A 21,406-nucleotide genomic window follows, 5' to 3' on the forward strand; every position below is an offset into this window, starting at 1 on the left:
TGGGTGGCAGTTAAGCGTTAGAAGGAGGAATATTTATACAGCCCTGGAATTGGAAAGTATGCTGTTGGGTGGGATTGACTTAAAAGTTTGAGTCAAATAAAGATTATTTTCTAATAATTTTTCGTATTAACAATGATAGATTTAAATGATATTGACATTCAATATCCTTTCAAAAAATAAATTTAAAAAATTTTCTGGACTCGATTTTTCGATGATTCAATTTCAACATAAACGGATATAAACTCCCTTCGTGCTACATTTGGGTTTGTTCAAACATGTAGGACTTCAACTGTCAGTCTTAAACTATCAACCTAATTGAATGTTTAACAATGTAATATGACAACGTTAGTGCTATACCGGTTGTCGCTTTTCAGATGAACATATTATTACTTGTTCATCAGCCCGATTGAGCTGGAATAAATGGTAAAACATATTATACGCCCGACTGATCCTTAGGTAATTATTTCCAGTCACAATAGAGTGAAGAAAGTACAAGAGTAACAAACTAAGCCATTAGTCTAATTTTCAGTTTCCTTTTGGGTTAATTTGAAAAAGAGAAAAAAATGGACTATGCACTCTTTAAAATAATTTCGTTTAGCCAACTCTAATTTCGTTAAGTTTCTTCATTCATAATCTTTTTAAAAAATGCATTATACAAATAAAAATTAACATTAAAACTAAAGAAGACAAAAAGTAATAATCAAATTAAATGAAATGAGCAATAGAAAGAATGAAGGTGGGAATCATGGTACTAGTCGCCAATGGGCTCAATGGCCGTTTCCGACCTCATCTGAGGTAGTGTTGGCCGGCATTAAGATACACTTTACATCCCCATTCTCTACCTTTGTATTAGAGTGAGCGTGGGGGCGTCGAGAGGTGATGGAGGACCTATACCGGCTAATACCACTTTTTTTTTTTAACTTTTCAATATTATTTTTATATTTCATTAAATTAAACCAGAAATAAAGAAAATATCGTCTAAATATGAGATATTACAAAAAATTCATAAAAGTAAAAAAATAAAAGATAAATAAATTGCAAGAACAACCAAAAATAAAATATAAATAACATAAGATTCAGAAAAATAAAAATAAAAACTAAAAGATAGCTTAAAAAAAAGCTAAAATTAAAAATGTAAATAGAATGCTGAAATTAAAAATGTAAGAAATAAAAATGCAAGACAAAAAGTAAGAAAGTTTTTCTAAAAAGATTAAAAAGAAAATAATATAAAATTAATAAAAATTGAAAAACTAAATACAAGATATTAGGAAAATATGTAAAAGTAAAAAAAAAGACTAAAACTTGGAAAGATTAAAAGAATATCCAAAATCTTTCTTTTTAAAAAATGAAGTAAAATAAATTTCAGAATAACTTCAAAAGGTTAGAAGTAAAAAAATCAGAGAAATAAAAAATGCAATCAAGAAATAAAATGAAAATTCAAAAAAAGAGGGAAAATTTTTTGAAGTCCAGAAAATTACCACGAATGGAGAAATATTCAAAAGCTCATGGAAAATCGAAATTCATAAAATAAAATAAAAGTTAGTAAATTCAAAATAATATAATTAATTAAAAATAAATGAAGTTTTAAACAGATTAAAAAAAAAGACCTATCATGTCTAGTGGCTCCAACTTTCTTTGAATTTATATATAGTGTTATCGGTTCCCCTTTGGGCTTCTCCTTCATTCTATGTCTGACGCCCTGTTACCTTCCTCTCCTCTTTCCATCGAGAAAAGAAAGAAAATGAAATAAATATCGGTGCAGAGACTAAGGGAGAAACTAAATGGAAGCAACCAAAGATATATAAGTTTAGGGAGTTTCGGAGTTAGCAAACAAGGAGGTGTTTTATCTCTAAATTTTCACTCATTTTGGTTCAGCTATAAATTTTTAACATTTCAAAGCTTTTCACTTATTTTAGATTATTCCAAATTTTCTAACGTTTCACGAGTAAATGAAAACATGAAATATCCAGAATTTTCTAATATTTCTATTTTTGTATTTTATTGTTTTCTTTTCTGCATTTTATTTCATTTTCAATTGCATTTTAATTTATTTAGAATTCTCCTTTAGTGTTTATCTTTTATATTTTCTGTATTTTATATTATTTATTCTTTTAGTTGTTCTCGTAATTTTTTGGCTTTTTTGGGTATTCTCTAGAATTTTATAAATTTTCTGTCATTTCTTATATTTGATGTTTTAATATTTTTTGAACATAATATTTATTATCTAGAATTATTTTTTACTTTTATCTAATATGTTATTAATTTTATTATTAAAAAGTGAGATTTTAATTTTTCGCTTGTATGATATTTTGAAAATTTATCTACATCAATCTTTAATTTATTACTTTGTGCCGTGGACGATAGATCAAAGAAAAAGAAAGAGGAATATCATATGTGTTTCTATATATATTCAAGAAAAATTACAGGTCCCTGATTTTTTTTACCTTAATACATGTTAGCTCGAGGTTAAAGGAACAGGAGGAGACGAGGATAGGGAATGCAAATTCGCAATTTAGGGAGTCGATCTCACTGGAAATACGATCTCACTGGAAATACCTCATAAACAGGAGAAAACTGAGACTTGTGTGATTAGCCTCGGGCACCTCGTGGTAATATTGTAGAAAACCAAATTCTATCTTAGCCAAGTTGGAAGTATCTTAAACTTAGGATCAAAAGTTGAATTGGTGGACAAGTTACCAAAGGTTGGCCTTTCGGGATGGAAGTGAACACAATATAAAACTTATAGAGTCAATTTACCCATATACCTAATCAAATGGGTCATTTCCAATCTCATAATTCTAAGTCGAGCCATATAATAAGTTATAGCTTTGGAGTAAGGAAAAAGGATAATTTCTATTGGTTGAAATATTGTAGGGTGTATAGTGGCGTGCCACAAATTTCACTCATCTCAAACAATTCCTTAATTTCGGCAGAAGTTATATAATTGGTTACTTAATGACAATTCTTATAAAAGGAACAACAAAATGATACTTTCCCTTGGAAGATTAGATGGGAAAATAGATACTACCATAAACAGTAAACTGATGTAAGCCTGCCATCAGGCCTTTTCTTTTACTCTTCTCAAAGCTCTAATAGCGTGTTTCCGTGAAGTACAGGGGTACCCTTCACTCCTATCTCCCCCAAAAAACCCAAGTTTGAGCCGCCTGCGCGTCTAGCTTCGTCCGGGCACGTCCGGTCACGGGCCTTGCTCTTTCGCTTGGTGATCTCCAACTTCGGACGGCGCGGGTCCAACGCTCCTCCACTGGACCCGCCGACTGTCACCTCCATCTGATATGCGAAGAAACTCCGGTGGGATTCTTAGTTCTTGTTTGGAAAAAACTCAACTTTATTCCAACTATATATATATATATATATATATAATTTGGTTATAATAATAAGTTGGAGGGAGAAATTTAAAAATAATGATTGTGTTAAATTGTGAAAAAATTAATGAATAGTCGGCAGAATTTAGTATTAAAAATTGAATTAAATGGTAGTTAAAATAAAAAAACTGAAGAAAAAAGTAATTGTGTTTTTGATTTGAAGATAAATGAAGAAGAGTAAAAAATATTGCTTCATTCCCAAACAAAACCTAATATCGGTTTGTTGGGCAGCTTAGCCTCGTTAGTTCGAACATCTCTGTACTATGGTCCTTGGGGTTGTTGGTTGTCTCGACATCTCTGTCCTCCGTCCTCAAATTTGATTCAGAGATTGTGTGGATGGCGCCTCGGAGGTCGCAGCGGCCCCCCTCCTCCTCATTTCTGGCGATGAGTTGAGGTGTCGCCCGATGGAGTAGTTTCCCGCTCCCCGCCAAGGTCACGCCCTCACCATCTCCGAGGAACATGTAAAGGAGAAGGAAGATAGCCCACGCGCCCTGCCTAACCCGAATGCCCAACCCAAACCAATCCAGCCGACCCGAACCCATTATTCAACCCAACTCATCGCACATTCATGACCGATGGCTCTAATGGCATAGAGATGACATCCTCCCTTGCCTCCCTATCTGTCCGACTCTCCCATTATAGATGGCGGCTTCTATTCTGCAGACTATAGCCATCGCCCATGCGATGGAATTCCCGCCCTCTACTCAAATGATCATACTACTAGCACAATCAATCTTATCAACTGTCTGCACAACCGACCTTTTGTGGCTACGCTCATTTTTTTTGTTGGTTTGTACAGGTTTTGGCTCCCGGATAACATTTGCTGGTTTGTACCAATCAAGGAAGCTTGGTGCTTTGATTTGATAGTTTAACTGATTTTGATTAGTTAGGCTATCGCGGATTTGAATGTTTAGGAATTTGGTTGTTTAGGATTTTGGTTGTTTGATTTGTTCTAGAGGTGTGATCGGTAGAGGGTTCCTGCGCAAGATACCGGACCAAGACTCCTCTTGACTCTGCTTCCCTGTGAAGCAGTCTTTATATAGACTGCTTGATGCTCTGCTTCCTCACTAGGGTCCATATAGAGTTTAGTCGAAAGAGGTTGAGAACAAATTATGGAATCTGGAATGATCTCTACAATTGTACATATTATTACTTGATGTGCTTTAGTCACTTGTATCTCCCTTTGTAGAGATTTAGGTGGACCTGCTATTTTTTTCGAGCTATGTAATATACCCTCTTGGACATTTTCTCATTATATCCGTTTTTTATCATCAATGAAACATTCATTAACTTTCGAGCAAAAAAAAGAAAAAGAAAAAGTACACAGGTATCCGTCAAACAAGCAAAAGGCATCAAAGTTCGAGATGAAACCAACATGACTAAGGTCGTGTGCGAGTAGGTTTCGGGATTGAGGAATCCATGTACAACGCCACTCTGAGAAGCATACAAAGAAAGAAATAATATCAGATAAAAGGCTCCTGAGGTCCCAAGGTACTAGTCTAGAATTCGAAATCATCTTTTTTTCATTCCCTTATGAACATGGAAATTCTAGCATGAGACAGTCGCTGATTGCGTGTCGCGGTGATATTGAGCAGCTGGAGAAGGACCCAATGAACATACCCGGATGATTGATCTGCTGTTATCTAGAATTCATTTCTTATGGTATTCGGTATGATAAGCGGGTCCTTATTTTGCTCCAAGCTTAAGGTTAAAGGATCGTGCACCGATAGTGAGCATGATTAGGTATAAATTGAACTAGAATTAACTAAGAACTTCGGAATATTTTACGGTCCATTGCCCTTTACTTTGTTCCGAAGTCCGGACGGTGGCTCGTTACAGGGGATATCACGTTACCTCTAAAGATGAAAGACACAGTGGAGCTCCATTCAATCCAATTGAGTCTCTATCTTTTTCGGGGACGTGAGTCTTTCCTTAGATACGGCAATCTCAGTCTGCAATTCACATTGGAGAACAGTACACCCTTTCTTGAGGTTGTGGTCAGGCTGCTTCCGAGGATGTAGTCTGAGTGATCATCACCCTATCTTGCTGACTTAAACGAGACTTCTATTGCGACTGAGGTACAATAGTAGAAAACAATATGAACGAAAAAGCAAAAGGGACACACGGAATTGATTACCCAGTTCGTCAGTAATTCTGACTACGTCTGGGGGCGCCGCCAAGCCAGGTATATCACTATTTTTGAGTTAGGGTTACAAGAGATATAAACTACTGTTTATAAAGGGAATAAACCCTAATTACATCACCAATAGGCCGAATAAACCCTAGTTGGATCGCCGATCTCAACCCGGATTCACAGTACTTCAGGCTTCATAACTCAATAACTTTAGGACTCAATAACTGCCTAAAAAACCGGTTCATTGTTTAGCTATTCTTGGCAGACATATATGAACCGTTCCCGGATTTCAATTGAGCTATCTGGTCTAATCATGCTGACCTTGTTCGCAGGCTGGGGAACTTCCGTTCGAAGGAACAGAACTGGAACCGAGATTTTTCTGGGAATATTAATCGAAAGAAGAAGAAACTTCTCGGTAAGTTATTAGATTTTCAAAGATAGCTCTATCAGGGACCGAATCATTTGCTTTCGCACCTAGAGGTCTCACTTTTGAAGCGTTGGAAATCATTATAATTTTGATAACATGTGGCTCTCAACAACAATGCTTTCATGGTCTCTATTCACTGGCATTTTAAGACTAGCTTTTGGTCACAGTATTGAACCGCAAGTGATATTTCAATTGGTAGACGAACTGCAGTCCGTAGACGACTCCTGTGTTGGGCTTCCCTCCAATTTGGAGGAAGTTGGGCTCAAATTGTATTAGGCTTTTATCGGGCCTTAATAAGCCCAAGAACCCATTTTATTAGGGTTTTTGTTTCAGCAAACTGGCACATATATATATATATAGCAAAGCGGCAGCAGAAGATAGTAGAAGGTAGCAGAAGCAGCAGCCGCAGCGGCAGAACAGCAGCAGCAAAGGGGCAGCAGAACAGCACAGCAGAACAGAGGAAGAGCAGAGGAGAATTCTGCTCAACAGGGGCAGCGCGCAGCTGGAGATCAAACCTCGATCGGGACATCAAACGAACTCCGATTGGGACGAAATTTTGACAGCAGCTTCACAACACGTGGGGCTAACTTCTGAACGGTCAGAATTTCTATTCGAGCTCTGTAGGTGCTGTTTCAGCTGATTTTGTGAACCACCCGGTGTGGGTGACGAATTTAGTATTTGGGTGATCCAAGAGAGTGTTTCTCTTGAGTTTGGTGATCCAAGGGTTTACCCTTGATGAAAGACATTGTATAACCTTCATAGTGGATCGTTGATTCGGAGTTGGTCCCGTGGTTTTTCCCCATATTGGGGTTTTCCACGTAAAATTCTTGGTGTTGTTTTACTTTACTGCTTGTTGGTTGATTTGATTAGTTCCTATCTCGATTACACCAGTAGGGGAGGAAGATTAATTGCTGCGTTATTGTTTGGTTGAGTACATCCCTAACCCCAACATCCTGTGAATCCTAGCAACCGATGAAACTAAAATTTCAACCTCACCTGATCCAAATATGTTATAGCATACGCAGAGGAGCATGCACATATTTCTCTGTTGATGAGACGCAATCTTGGATGTTATTTACATGTAGTATGTTGGCAGTTCGAATCCATTTGAAAACATGGAAAACCGCATATTAAATTTTGAATAAAGAGGCTATGTTATAGTTCAGTATTTACAAAGAAGAAGAAGAAGAAGAAGCGACGGATGAAACAGAGAAACCAAAAGCTATATTAAACTGAGCTCTATTACATTTTGGATATTTATGTGACTTTCTTAAGTCGATTTTATCCTCTCCAAGCTGTATAGTTTCTGCACAAGCCAAGAGCCAATCAAATAATCGATTAGACGAGCATGATAAATTGATGCAAGTACCCATAGATGAAGGGAACTTTTTATTAATTAGTAGGTAATGAATTGTGCTGATGGAGCTCTAGTTACCAAAGCAGAGTGGATCTCTTCCAGGAAAGGTGCAAGTAATGAAATGAATGTCTGCATTTCCTCCACAAGACTCTCCCGGCTTTGGTCTTTCGCCGCGAGGAGGTCTATGAAGGTTTTGTTATCCGGCACCAATTTCGTAGCCACCTGCAAACATCGTATTATGCTATTAGCTAACTGCAATATAAAATGGTATTAATAAACAAGGGATCAAGATAGAGCAAATATTAGTTCGATTCGCTCTGCCTTCCATCTGTGGTTAAAGGTGCATGGAACATTGTATATCATGAAGCAGGCTAGATAGATGTACACCAAAACTAGAATAAATAAACCGGAACATGGGATACCGTGTTTTGGAATCGTACAACCCCTAGTCTAGAACCAATAAAAGAAATTTCGAACAATTTCCTAACCGATTTGAAAGATTTCACGGATGGCTTTTGTCGATTGGCTCCAAGGTGAGTTGCAGCAATTAGATCTCTTTTAATTTCACAGATTTGTGTATTCAACTATTCATAATGATAAATAAAAGAGAAATAATTATTTGCAATTAATATTAATTATTTACTCTGAAGGCGGCCGAAGAAATCCAGCCATGCCATGGCTTCAAGGTGACGGCATACGCGTCTTCCACTGCCTGCTCCATGCTCAGCCCTGGATCCATTGCCAGTCTCTGTAACAAAGCCACAGTAAATTCCATCGATCTGCGCCGAAAACAGATTCATTCCATAAGTAAAAAGAAAATAATAAGAAAGAGCAGTGCTTGATTATGACCTCGTATTTCAAAATGATATAGTATCTTATGACTAACATATGATTGGTTGGTTTTGACGATGAACTCGACAAATGACACGTCCATAACCACATAATTATAAATATTAGAGATATTTTTTTTGACCTGGTCAGCCAGACAAACGCTCTGCTACAGCTCGTAGTCTTCCTTGCAATGCCTTCATGAGCCTCCATTTTTAATATCTCGTCTATGCTCGAGTATCTTGATGGTTCAGATTCAAAGACCGTCTCCAATCTCTATGCATAATAAAAAAATCATAAAACAATTAAAGTATATATTTTAATTTAAAATAATTTAGAATTAGACAATAACCAATTATTAGTGAATCAACTACCCAATGTGGCAATCACACGTATGAAGAAGAAAAGACGAGAAACAGGATAAGATATTGTATTAGCAGAAAAAGGATCTAATTCTAGTAGGCGTGAAAGAGGACAGATGAATCTCTGGTCGGACGAAAACACCCTCTACACTGATTGAGGCTGGGACAAGCATATATGGCCAAAAACATTAGATCTTAAAAAATTATGGGCTTGTCTTAAGCTTTGTGAACCATGCTTTGCAATTGGCACAACCAGGAATTTTTTAATATTTGATAAATTGCGAGTTTTTATATCTATATTATAATAATCAATTTAAGTATATGGGGAATAATCGAGGGTGTTTCCGTCGTTAAGGATAGCTTGGAGTTGCACGTCTCCTCTATCTTGATTGTGGAGAAAAAAAAATAAAAACGTGGGGAGGAGGGTTAATCGTAAATTGAGCTCAGTTGACAGAAGTCATTTACAATATAAGGTTTGAAAAACGTATCTTGTCCTCAGGATTAAACTGTGATATCCAAATAAGATTGATCTTCACCAATGAACTCAGGACACGCATGGTGCTATCCAGAAAAACAAAATTGTGGGAGAATGTTCATGTGGTTAGAATAAAACAAGAGAAACAGACAAAAGATGAGAGAACACTTCCGTAGGAACTCTTTTTGGAACGACTAACTTCACATTTTCCGGTGCCTTTGTTCATTCAATTATATAAAGACACATTTTCTTAATCCCCTTTAAATTTCGAACCTAGTAATGAAACAAAAAAAAAATGTCTGTATCACCTTTCTTTTTTGGTTTATTAATAAAATAAGCGAAAAGTTTCACGAGAAAAACCTCCAATCCGCTCTTACGCGATCGAACATGCCCTTTCTTGATGTAATTACAAAAATACCCACATCGAGTGATTCGGCTGCGCCGAATCAGAGTGAGCAGCACGGCTCTTAATAAAATAAAAATGGTGATCACCTGAATGTTCTGATGAATGTCTTGTCTGAGAACAGCCATTGTCGGGCCTATCTTATCTGCATGAAACCACACCAAGTAAGGTAGGAAAATTCTAAGACGACATGAATCATCCTGACCTTGCATCCTCAACATGGGTGAGTGGACGCGGTTATTACCAAGTAAGGTAATAACCGATCATAGAGAATATATTCATTCTAATAGAACATGAACACAAAGAAGAAGTATTGAGTTAGTTACCAAGAACTTGAACAACCAAGGTGCAAAGAGAAAGGAAAGGCCTTGTGGGGATAGCTTGATGGGATTGGCCATGATGTTGATGTTGTTCTCGATCATGTTGTTGATCATCATGATGGTCTTGGATGACAGAGCAATCATTGGGCTTGACCATGGCAGGGTTCAGTTTGACCATCAGGGAGAGCTCTTCAATGGCGGATCTTATCTCAGTTCTTGCTTTCTCCATCTCTCTTCTCCTTTTCATGATCAGTACAACACACGCCCCCTCAGTTGGATATATATATATATAGTGTGAGTAAAGTGATCTGCCTCTCTTCTCTCTCTTCCCTTCTCTTCTCTTCCTCTGTCCAATCAAATTAATGATTAAAGCAGGAGATAACAGAGAGAAATAGAGAGATATATAGAGATATGATATGATAATGGTGATGGTGAGATGAGACTTTGCAAATGCAATCTGTTGCTTATAACTCGCTCTCTCTCTCTCTCTCTCATGGAGGAGAAGGCGTTAATATAGAGCATATATCTCTATTTACTATTATCCTTTTTCTTTGCCTCTATTTACTATTATCCTTTTTCTTTGTTTTTTCAAGGTAGAGTACGAAATATCCACAGTCACTAATCTCCCTTCAAGTGTTGGTTTGGTCTTGTCATGAAATATTTTTCGATGAATATTTAAACCTTAACGAATTGTTTGAATTGCGCATTATGAAAGATTATGGAGGTGAGGGTTATTCAAATGTAGTGTAACTACTTATCTAAAAGAAATATAATCTAACTATAGGTAAAAGTTGGCCCACTAAAAGTTTATTTTGCCTTTGAGTGGACATCCCGACCATTCTTATTTTACCATTTGCACTTTTTAGTATTCGAAAGCCCCACAGACTCCTACTAATTCAAGTTTGAGCCAAATTAGCCTACTAAGATATAACTCTTTCAGTCACAAATTTCTCTATTAACAAAATTCAAGGTCAAAACCTTATTTAAGATAAAAAAAGTTTCGAAACATTTGAAGCTAACTAATTTGGTCACGTCCCAATGCCAATGGTTCTCTTATGTTCTCTTAGTGTCACTGTTCAGTAATTCATTTTTGTTGGTATGGGGGCCCCGTTTTGACATTGATGGAGCGTTTGACCTTGTGTTTACCGCCATTTCGCTTCATCTATGCAGGGGTCATCCCTTCCGGTTTGGTCGCCTCCCTCAACGGTAAATCATGTTAGTATAAAACCCGACGATCTCTACTCTGGTCTTTCTTTCAATGAGTAAATAAATAAATACTAGAACAACAGAAACTGTTGGATGGCAAGCAACATTGCGTTTCTCTAGATCGAAAACCGAGAAAAACATAGAAAAGATCACATGCATTGGCAATCTCCCTTGACCTATAATCAAGAGTTTAAGCGATCTTCACTAATGGAACTTCATATTTCTCTATGGTAACTTGAAAAAAAAAAAATCTCACCAAGAGAAAATGAAAAGGAAGAAAAATAACATTTCTGGTTCTTACCCCGGCCCCCTCTCTCCCGTTTATTTTTTCTTAAACAATTATATTTATTGTATTTTGATTTTAAAATTTTAAAAGATCATTTTTCTTAAAAATTTTCATGTCAGCAACTATAAATGAAAAATGCGGGATTTGGACCAAAATAGCAAATACGCGAAAGATTGAGGACAAGAATTGAAAAACAAAGTATATATCATGGAAATAAATAAAATTGCAAATGATCGAGAATTAAAAGTGGTTGTATATATATATATATATAAAGACATAATAAAAAATTAAGCACAACTTGTAGTACTAAAGATAAACGTACTTTTCCCTTACGGGGTTCAAATTTATGTACCAATAACTAGCTGTTTGGTGCATGAATTTGGTCGTACTCTAATTGCTTAACCAATCCTATGGTTAAATATGTTTGATGCATGTGCGACAGTTTTCTTTCCAGTACGGAAAACTATTTTTATTGGAACCAAATTGATTCCTGGTTCTGTCCGATGCTAAAAAAAGCTGGAAAGCCAATACTTATAAATGATTTATCACTCAACATGGTTAATTAAATTACTGAATCTTATTCATTAACATGGCTACATTTGCTGAAATTCGCTCTTCTAAGAAAGTCGCGCACAGAAAAAAAAAAAAAAAAGCATAGCGTGATGGCGTCTGCTTTCATCTGTTAACCAAGAGATTACGAGTTCGATTCTTATATTTGGACTACTAATGTCTATTTATTATCTATTAGGATTATGATCTATATTTTATTGTATCAGATCTATGGGCCTATCCCGTAATTGGAAAAAAAATAAAAATAAAAGAAAGTCACACACATTATTGAAAAATTATAAATATGAATGAAATTTCAGGCGACAATTTTATTAGAAAAATATGTATTTGGACATCCCTATCATAACCGTTATGCCAAATTAGAGTCTTATATCATTATTTGGATTTTGCGCAAGCAAAATTGATGAGGATTTTATCGCATGTTGTTGCGTCGTCTTTAGATCATCTCGAGGAATATTGATTTAGTACTAAGAAAATATATTTGGCCAACGAAATCTCATATTGTATAACCTGTTTATATTTCGGATACTATTCATGAATTACATAAGGGTTAGCGATTGTATGATTTTTATGGTGTCGATTTTTTCTCCATATATCTCCATAGTGGTAGCTAATATATTTAGTAAGGGAATTTATTTATTTTGTTTTCAAGATTGAAGAAAGGGGTATATATTGAAAATTTTTGGACTGTTCATTAGATAATATCTTGACCAGAAATGGTAATGAATGGTTGGCTAGCTTACCTCGTAGGGTACAGGATAGGAACCCTTTTAAAGTAATACCTGACACCTGTGATCCCTTTGAATATTAATATATATTAGTGATTAGTGATATTTTACAATTAAGGTTCATTAAAGTTTATAAACTTTTTTTTGTCCTGGATATAAACTAAGTGGCTGTTAATTTGGCCATGCATTTTGTCGTACTCTTGCTTAACCATAACTTAGGTTAAACAAGTTTGATAGGTGTTATTATCCTGACCAAAGGAACATCATAAAGCTGGATTATTCGACATTATGCAATATATGATTTGTTTCTCTACCTCAACATGGTTAAATAACATAAATGACTGGGATCTTTATTTTGTAACACCTAGGTTGATCACTACTTTGGGCTAGACTGGACACATATGACATTGGTTGCTCTAAGAAAGTTTATTTTTTAATAAGTTAGTTATTATTTATATAATATCGTCTATAAATAACTTGTTCATGGTATAATCATCTCTCTACTCCTATAGTTTTGACCTGTGACGAACAAACCAACCATGCCTATGTTGTACACTCTCGTTCTCGTTCAATCTAATCTTTCACATTGCCCTCACTCATATCGATCTCCATACATGGTTTAGGATTCCAACGAATTCTTATATTCTTTTGAGCTAAAAATGCAAAAGGTAAGAAAAGGTGCCTTACTTTGCCACGAGCTCACAGTTATGTGGGACCTTGGTGTCATTATCCGGATTAAAGGAACATCATAAATGTATATATATCTGTGTGTATATGTCATAAGGTTTTGCGATGGCAAAAAGCGAGGACCATCCAAAGCGCTAAAGCAAAATTTGAAATCATAACCTAGTCGATGCACTGTTTAACCTGAAAAAGTGTGACCCGTTCTTGGCCGAACAAAAGATATCATTTTATCATTGCTTTGGAACCAGAAAACTTATCGGAGAAGATCACTAGAAGATAAAATGTAACAAGTCTAAAATGCAAGCAATATCCACTATTACTATATAAGCTCAATTGTTAAAATTGGGTACTATACGTTTTCCAAGACAAACTTGTAATTGAGACTTAACAGTCATTATCATTACGACTTTTTCAAAGAAAGTAGGGTACTCTAAAATTCTCACTTTGCAAACATGTGATTGAGAATAAAAAGTCAGATGTACAATTGGGTGCTCTAAAATTCTCACTTTGCAAGATCCACTATTACTACGTTTTCAAAGACAAACTTGTGTAAGATCAATTGTTAGTGCATATGCATGCACTAATGAGAATTATAGTCATATGTACATATTTTACAAACATTAGCCCTGCTAGATATATCAAAAATGCTAAAATCCTTTTGAAAAATCTAATATTCCTCCTAAAATAATCGTTAGATATTGTGTAAATTACAGCTTTTATCATTTTGAATAAAATTCTTGAAATAATAAATTTTATATTATTTATTAGGAGAACATAATAATAATCTATATTCCTTAGAATTCCAATTCAAAAGTTTGGTTTGCACTAATTAATTTGGAATAGCAATTCCCTGTTGGTGATTATGCTTTTGGTTAATCAGCAGTTAGGATTACTTGGGGAAGGTACTTTCTAGGTATTCAAAACCCATAGAACAACACCCTCTGGCACCCAGATTACTCTTATATATCCCTTACGCACTTTTATTTATAATTAATTTTTTATTTTCCTATTGGAGGGTTTTGGGGTCAATCTTTAATCGGTATATTATATTCAACTTTAATCTACATAGAGTAATGTTTAATTATTACGTAATGGATGAGAAGGCATACGTTATTTTAATTCATTTGGTTACATTCGTAAGTTTGAAGCAGAATCTTATTATTTGGAGAAACTCCTAGGTAATCCCATTTCGTCCACATTGATATTTTCTAATTCTAACATATACGAATAAATCAATTAGACAGACATATTAGCATATGTATGATGGCCACGGATTAATTAATTTGTGTAATGAAATAATCTCATCTTGATTATTCCGCCTCTTATTATTTTTAAGGATTAATCATGTAATAAATTTTCTCATCCACTTCAGAAAAATTTCTTAGTTTCTCTCTTTCAGGTCTATATTGTGGGATAAAGGGGAAGAGACCATTTCATAGTGACATCAAATAGATAGAATTTGGTAGTTTAGAGATATAAAAGGCGATGGCTCTCAAGTCAAGGGTGGGGCCATATTAATTCCAGTGCTCGTTTCTCTTTATATGTATGTATTGAGATCACCTGTAATTTCTTTAACAATTTTCCTTTTTACCAAATAAATATTTTTTTTATCAAAGAGAATGTAATATATTGACCTATGCTCTCATATAGTAATCAAGAGATTTGATGTTTGATGCTCAGTGGGACTATCACTGTCTCTTTTAACTATTAAGATTTCTAATTCATTGTATTAGACCAATAGACTTCCGTTATAACCGAAAAATAAATATTTATTTTCACCAAAAAAAATTAGAGAATATTTCTTCACAAGGGAAATTCTTAGGTTCCGGGGCTGAGATTTTAGCTTTGTATAACAATTCCCGAAAATTTTCAGATTAATCCCTGAAAGTTCTGAGTCTGTTGCATTTAAGTCCTTTTTAGTTATTTTGTGCATGTGATAATTCGTGAACCCTGAATTAGATTTAATATTCACTATTATTGTAGTTAGAGATACGTGATATGTGTTGGTTTGACAACTTTGCCTATGAAATTCAGTTTTATTACTACTCCTCGGTGAGGATAAGATAATAGATGGACGTGGGGGAAGAATCCAAGCGGTCAAATATTCTATGCACAAGGCATGCATAGAATTAAAAGTGTAAGAAGCCGCCAAAAAGCTCCCCTACTTGAACAAGGGTTGTTGTTCCCAGATTGAATACGATCCAGGAAGATATGGTCTAGCATTCCCTAAATAGATGCTGATCTAATTCTTAGCAATGTGTTTCTCAAAGAACAAAGAGAAACTCTTCCTTTTGAGCAGCGCAACACCTATGTCAAAATTGCAAGTGCCAGTATACAAACTGTAGAAAACCCCCGATTAAGACTCAAATTTGGATTTTATCCGGTAAAGGTTTCTTAATTTTATGGCGGTTCCCCATGTGAACGTGCTTTTAGAGTGCGAGCTTAGCATGGTGAAGTATGGGAAGACCACTTATTTGGAGATGAAATTTTGCTTGAAAAATCTCAAAATGATTACTTATGGTATGAAGATCTGACCAAGCTAGAAGTGATAAAAAGACCCATTTCTATCATAAGCAGTGTCAACTTAAAATGAACTAGGTGGAATAAGTTTCTAATAAAGTTGGCTGCTAACTTTACTGAGGACCCACTGGATTTATAGAGTCTGAACAACATCTAGGCCAAACTCGAGTTAAAATATCCCGATACCATCATTAGATCAACAAATATCCTGAATTGCTCTCAAAAGGCTTGATGAGAGACGGTTTCAGTCGTCAATCCAGTCCAGCCTTTATCGTGATAACCCACGCATAGCAAGTCAAGGAAAAACTCGGATGGTTATAGACTAGCTTAGCTTAACAAAGCAACCAACGACGGTGGTGGTAACATTCCTGCCACTAGAGATCTCATTGACGAGATAAGTTTCAAACAACCTTCCATTTTTTTCTAAATTAGATTCGAAAAGTGGATATTGGCAAGTTAAGATGAAAGAAGAGTCTATCCCATTAACGGCGTTCAACGCACCGCAAGGAATGTATGAATGGACTGTATGTCGTTCGGATTAAAGAATGCCCTTGGTATTTTCAAGCGCAAGACGAATGACGCTTTCAACCATCTCAAGAAGTTTTGCACAGTCTACATAGATGATGTGCTAGTCTTCAGCCACAGTGAAGAAGAGCACATGAGTCACTCAGAACAAGTTACTGATGTCTTAAAAAATGAGGGCATGATTCTATGTGAAAGAAAGATAGAATGGTTCAAGGAAAGGGTAAACTTTCTTGGTATGGAAGTAGAGAAAAAAAGATCTGTCTACAAACTCATATCGCTGAAAGTATTGTAAACTTTCCTGACTTACTTTAGGATAGGAAGCAGATCTAAACATTTTGTGGAATTGCTAACTATGCTAGGAAGTTCGTAAAACATCTTTCCAAACATCTAACTAGATTGTCTAGTAAAGTAAGTTGGTTTTGGGAAGATGATGATGAGAATGTGAAGAACTTGCGCCTTCATTCTTACCCTCAGACACTGATGTATTAGTCCTGGATATCGATGCTTCAGACGAGTTTTGGCATGCTGTTTTAAAAATAAAATGAAGAAAATTCGAACCTATTTGTAAGTATTGGTTTGGAGCTTTTAAGGGGTATGAGTTAAACCATCCCATTCATAAAAATGATGTTCTTACGTTGAAAAATGGTATAAAAGCTTTCTTAATCTCTCATACCCCAAAAAAGTTCGAGGTAATAACTGACTTGTTATATTTTAAGATATTTATGAACCTTAATCTAAAAGAAGCTAGACAAACTAGGCTTTTAAGATTGTATGAATGGTTTAGCTATTACAAGTTTGACATTGAATATATTCTTTCCGAGAAAAATATAATAGTTGATTCTCTCTCGCGTGAGTTATCTTGTCTTGCAAATGGATCCCCGGACCAAACCGAGGAAAAGTGCGTGCTGGGTGTAAGTATCTCGTTTTGGCCAAGGCTAGGATCATCATTCGGGGAGCACATCAAATCAGAGAACCGACGAAGCACCCGAGGATCGCCCGTAAGAAGACGAACTATCAAGAATGAACAGATAAGTCCTCAAGTGCTAAGTACTTAATTTAGATTATCCGTGCCCATTTTCAAAATTGTACAAGTTAATTGGCAATATTTCTCTCTCCGAGAAAATGCATGTAAAATGGATTTCGAAATATGACGCTCACTCTCCGGAGACCATGTTTTAAACCCAATTGCTCATATTTTTAATGTAAAAAAGCATGATAAATTTTTTCCGATTAAAATCCTTTGGTTCATGTATTTTATTCAACAGAATAAAGGTTCGAGATGGAGAAATCGATATTCTCACGTAGTGAAAATATTCATGTGGGGGTGGTTTCTAGTTAAAAAATGTTTTCTAAAGCCGATGATATTTTTCGATAATTTTTCTCCGCTTAAATGTGCTTTAAAATCCTGAAAAGGGTGAAAATGTCATTTTATTTTACAAGTTTAAATGCAGATATGTTATTTTTGCCCTATTTGACCAGTTCAGTTTAACTGGTTCAAGTGAGCTCCCGCCAAGGTGGAATTTAAGGACATGGGAGCGGTTTTCTCCCGCGTCCTTCCATGGAAGCAAGATTAGTAACCGCACGATGTGGCTAGTAACTACAACCGCGGGTCAACTTCCAAACGGATAGGTTTGGACAGCTGGACCTGTTTGGAGCTCTCAAATTTTCAAAATAGAATGGCATTTTGTCCATGAACTGTTGGATTTTACAAAATGAACATCGACTCCCCTTTCCCTATAAATAGAGAGGTCATTTCCAGAATTAACAACCTTTGGTCATTCTCATATGTCGAGAGTCTGCCAAATTACTGACCTGAAATCCATAAACTCTAGTCTGTCGAGAGTTTACGCCCCGATTTCATTAAATCTGAGCTCGGAGATTTGAAAACTCCTAAGAACTAAGGGAAATTGAGGCCCTAAGCCGGTTTATGTGTAGATTAGACTAATAGGTTGATAGTTTGTGTGATTTAGAGCCTAATTAGGATTAATTAGATAGTATCATGCTTAACTAGGATCAAACTCGACTAATTAATTTTGATTGTCTTCAGGAAAAGAGTAATTACATTTTAATTGGACTCGATTTGGTGTTAATTGAGTTAATTTGTATATAATTAGGTGTAATTAGTTGTAATTAGCTTGTGTGTGTGCTAATTAGGTTCTAATCGGGTTAAATCATGCTTAATTACTCATGATAGCATTCCGGTTGTGTGGTGATTTAGTTTAATTTGGGGTCAATTGAGTCTAATTAGGCTTAAATCGTGTGTAATCGGATTAACCCCGAACATGGCTATCAATAATTAGACTCGAATTAGCTTAATTAGGTAAAATTAGCATGAAAACGTTCCGTAAGTTTCTGTAACTTATGCTTAGATTAGTCATTTCGATGATTTGTTGCTTGATTAGGCCTACTTAGGAGTAATTAACTTCCTATGGTGGGGAATTAAGTTTAATTAAGTCCAATTAGCCTTTAGTAGCACAAAATTGACCTCTTAAGCATGCTGGAAATTTTTTGCTGAATTGATCCGAGATCTAATTGATTGATTTAGGAGTCAATTAGGCTTGATTAGGTGCTAATTGTGTTTATTATTCATTTTTTTTGTGTAATAAGGCCTAATTGTGGTCAATTCATTTAATTTTTGGTTCAATCGATGTATGGAGCTCTTGATTGTATGAATGATGGTGAGGGCCGAGTGGTTAGTGTCCGGTTGGGTCCGATTTCGCTTAACTAGAGTCTAATTAGGAGTAATTAAACTAATCTAGGTGAAATGGACTTAATTAGTGTTTCGGCCTTAGGAATCAGAATCTAATCAAGTCTAATTGGGTGTCCTTAGGCTTGATTAAAGTAGATAACCATCTTTGTGAATGGTGGCCAAATTTGTATGTGTTTAATCGAGTCAAAATCAGCTAAACCGTGAAAATCATATGTTAATTTGTAATTATTACGTATACTTGGCCTAATTCATGGGTTTGGGTTAATTAATAATTTAATTAGGAGTCTGAGGACCTAGGAAGGTCTTCGTGGCCTTGAGGTTCAGTCATTAAGACCCGGGATCCTTTAAACCGGATTAAAGTCAATCACTTGACTTAATTGGATTAATAATTCAGTCTTTTAGTGTAAATTGAAAAAAAAAAGTTAATCATTTATATTGACAAGTAATCATGGGGATTAAGGGTAATTAAGCCGCTATGGAGTCTTAGGAGCAAAATCGAAGGTTAAATTGATCTTGAGGTAATTAGGATAATTTTTTGTAGATTTTTTGGGATTAATTGGCTAATTCACGTAAATATGGTCATGTTAATAAAAATCGAAAAAATCGGTTAATAAAACCTATAGAGACAGGAAATAAACTTAAATTTTCTAGGCTAAGGGCCATAGGCCCATTTTCCACTTTTCGAGCCTTGGGCCCACTTTTAGGCCGACTCGGCCCACTTCATGGATGATTAGCCTGCATGTATGGCCCGTGATGTATGTTGGTATGAATGTATGACCCATTTTTAGAGTCGGATTGTATAATTGTATAATTGTATATAAGCACGTGCATCAGGCGGAGTCTGTAATTTATTCTTTATTTCCTTTGTATATCCGAATAAGGACCATGACCATAGAATTAATCAACTCGACTTTAATAAATAAATAAAAAGTGTTAGAACTATTAGAAATCCAAGATGGTACTGAAAAGGCGAGTTATTGACTTGCGGGCCCTAACCTGGTAACAAAGCCCCCGTATTCATTTCTCTAGTTAGAAGACCGAGTTAAACTTAAATCTTTTGGCAGTTAGTATCTTGACCCCATAAGCTACTTAGGTGGCTCACCGGTTAAATAAACAGTATAGTGGCGACTCAAATCCCGATTGTATCCCAGGCCACGCGAAATAACACAAAATCTGAGTCGGCGACGGAGGCCTAAAAACCACCCCGTGCGACACTAGGAATGCAAGAAAGTGGGACACTCCCACTAAGAATGTCCTGATAAGAAGAGAAGAATCGAATTCTCTAGGAGTCCTGGTCCCCATATGGGGCCTCTAGAGTAATGTGCTGAAAATGACTCAAGCTATGACATTACGCAACATATTGCAAAAAGAGGAGGAACCAAGAAGGAAAAAACTAGAAGGCTATTCGAAACAAGGAAGCCAAAAAGGCTAGGAAGGACATAGCCAATGAAATTCCAACTCCTAAACCTTCAAAAGGAGAAAATCCTTAGTGTCCTCATAAAGATGGACACGAACTAGAGACCTGAGCCAGTGTCATCAAGAACAATGATGACCAGACAACTAGTCATCACGTTAATCCCTCGAAAGAAGAGATTGAGGAAGAAACTTCTGAGGAGGAGTTCAATCTCCTCAATGAGCTGATGGCTCATGCTATGATCCCTAAGACTAAGGAAAATTAGAATTTGTTGGGAGAGCCATATGGAAAGTTTGACTACAATGTCAATATTTCGCTCCTCCTAGTTTCTACATGAATGAACCCACAATTCTTACAGGATGTGGATCTGAGGGCAAAAGTCCTGAGAAATCAGTAATGGTTTATGGCAAAAGCTATGAGGAACCCAAAAGGGTTGAAGGCAAAGGCCATGAAGAAGACAAACTTCCAAGAGATTATCAAGGATATTATTTTGACTCTAATACTGATCTTAAGAAATTTGGAATTTCTAAAGAATCAACCTTAATGTATTTTTGAATTAAGAGGAGGGATAATTAAAAAAAATTACAAACAAATTGAATATTTCAAGGATGAAGTTTTTTTGTAGGCTCAGACTGCTGGAACAGAGCCTTCATATCTACGTGATAGATGATAAAGGGTTGCTCGATAAGTACTCTCCAAAGCAATGCATCCTGAAAGACATTAAATGTCTTATTCCCTTGGAAATTCAATGGCTGGACCATGAAAAAGAAGTCGAGCCCGTGGATTCACAAATTCTTGAAACCTTCTTCTGAGAACTAGTCATTGCATGGGAAAAAGTAAGGGAATGGCAGAGGTCAAGGTTTGGTAATCTCTCGATGAAATAAGGCATCCTCTTCGTAGAAAAAGGCTTGGCGGACATAGTAGAGATCGATAGATCGGACTACGAGCTCTGTAACCAGCTACCTACTCCAATTCAGAGTACGCTATATTGCTTGGGGTACTTCCCAAGGTATGTGAGGGCTATGATCAGCAACACCAATAAAGAAGAAGTCGAAGAACAAATCTATAACTCCT

The 21,406-nt window shown here is 35.9% G+C and overlaps 1 protein-coding gene across 1 annotated transcript; it reads right to left on the reverse strand.

Annotated features, from left to right (window-relative positions):
• Positions 1-7,050: 7,050 nt before the first annotated feature.
• Positions 7,051-10,180, reverse strand: LOC116189843 (glycolipid transfer protein 3-like). The gene is made up of 6 exons (XM_031519581.1): positions 9,696-10,180; positions 9,459-9,514; positions 8,275-8,405; positions 7,945-8,080; positions 7,380-7,523; positions 7,051-7,250 (listed from the first exon to the last, which is right to left on the reverse strand). Exons 1-6 carry the CDS (start codon positions 9,934-9,936, stop codon positions 7,215-7,217), a joined length of 744 nt encoding a protein of 247 aa, XP_031375441.1. The 5' UTR covers positions 9,937-10,180; the 3' UTR covers positions 7,051-7,214.
• Positions 10,181-21,406: the final 11,226 nt, after the last annotated feature.

Source organism: Punica granatum, unplaced genomic scaffold (genome assembly GCF_007655135.1).
Source record: "Punica granatum isolate Tunisia-2019 unplaced genomic scaffold, ASM765513v2 Contig00027, whole genome shotgun sequence".
Classification (NCBI taxonomy): domain Eukaryota; kingdom Viridiplantae; phylum Streptophyta; class Magnoliopsida; order Myrtales; family Lythraceae; genus Punica; species Punica granatum.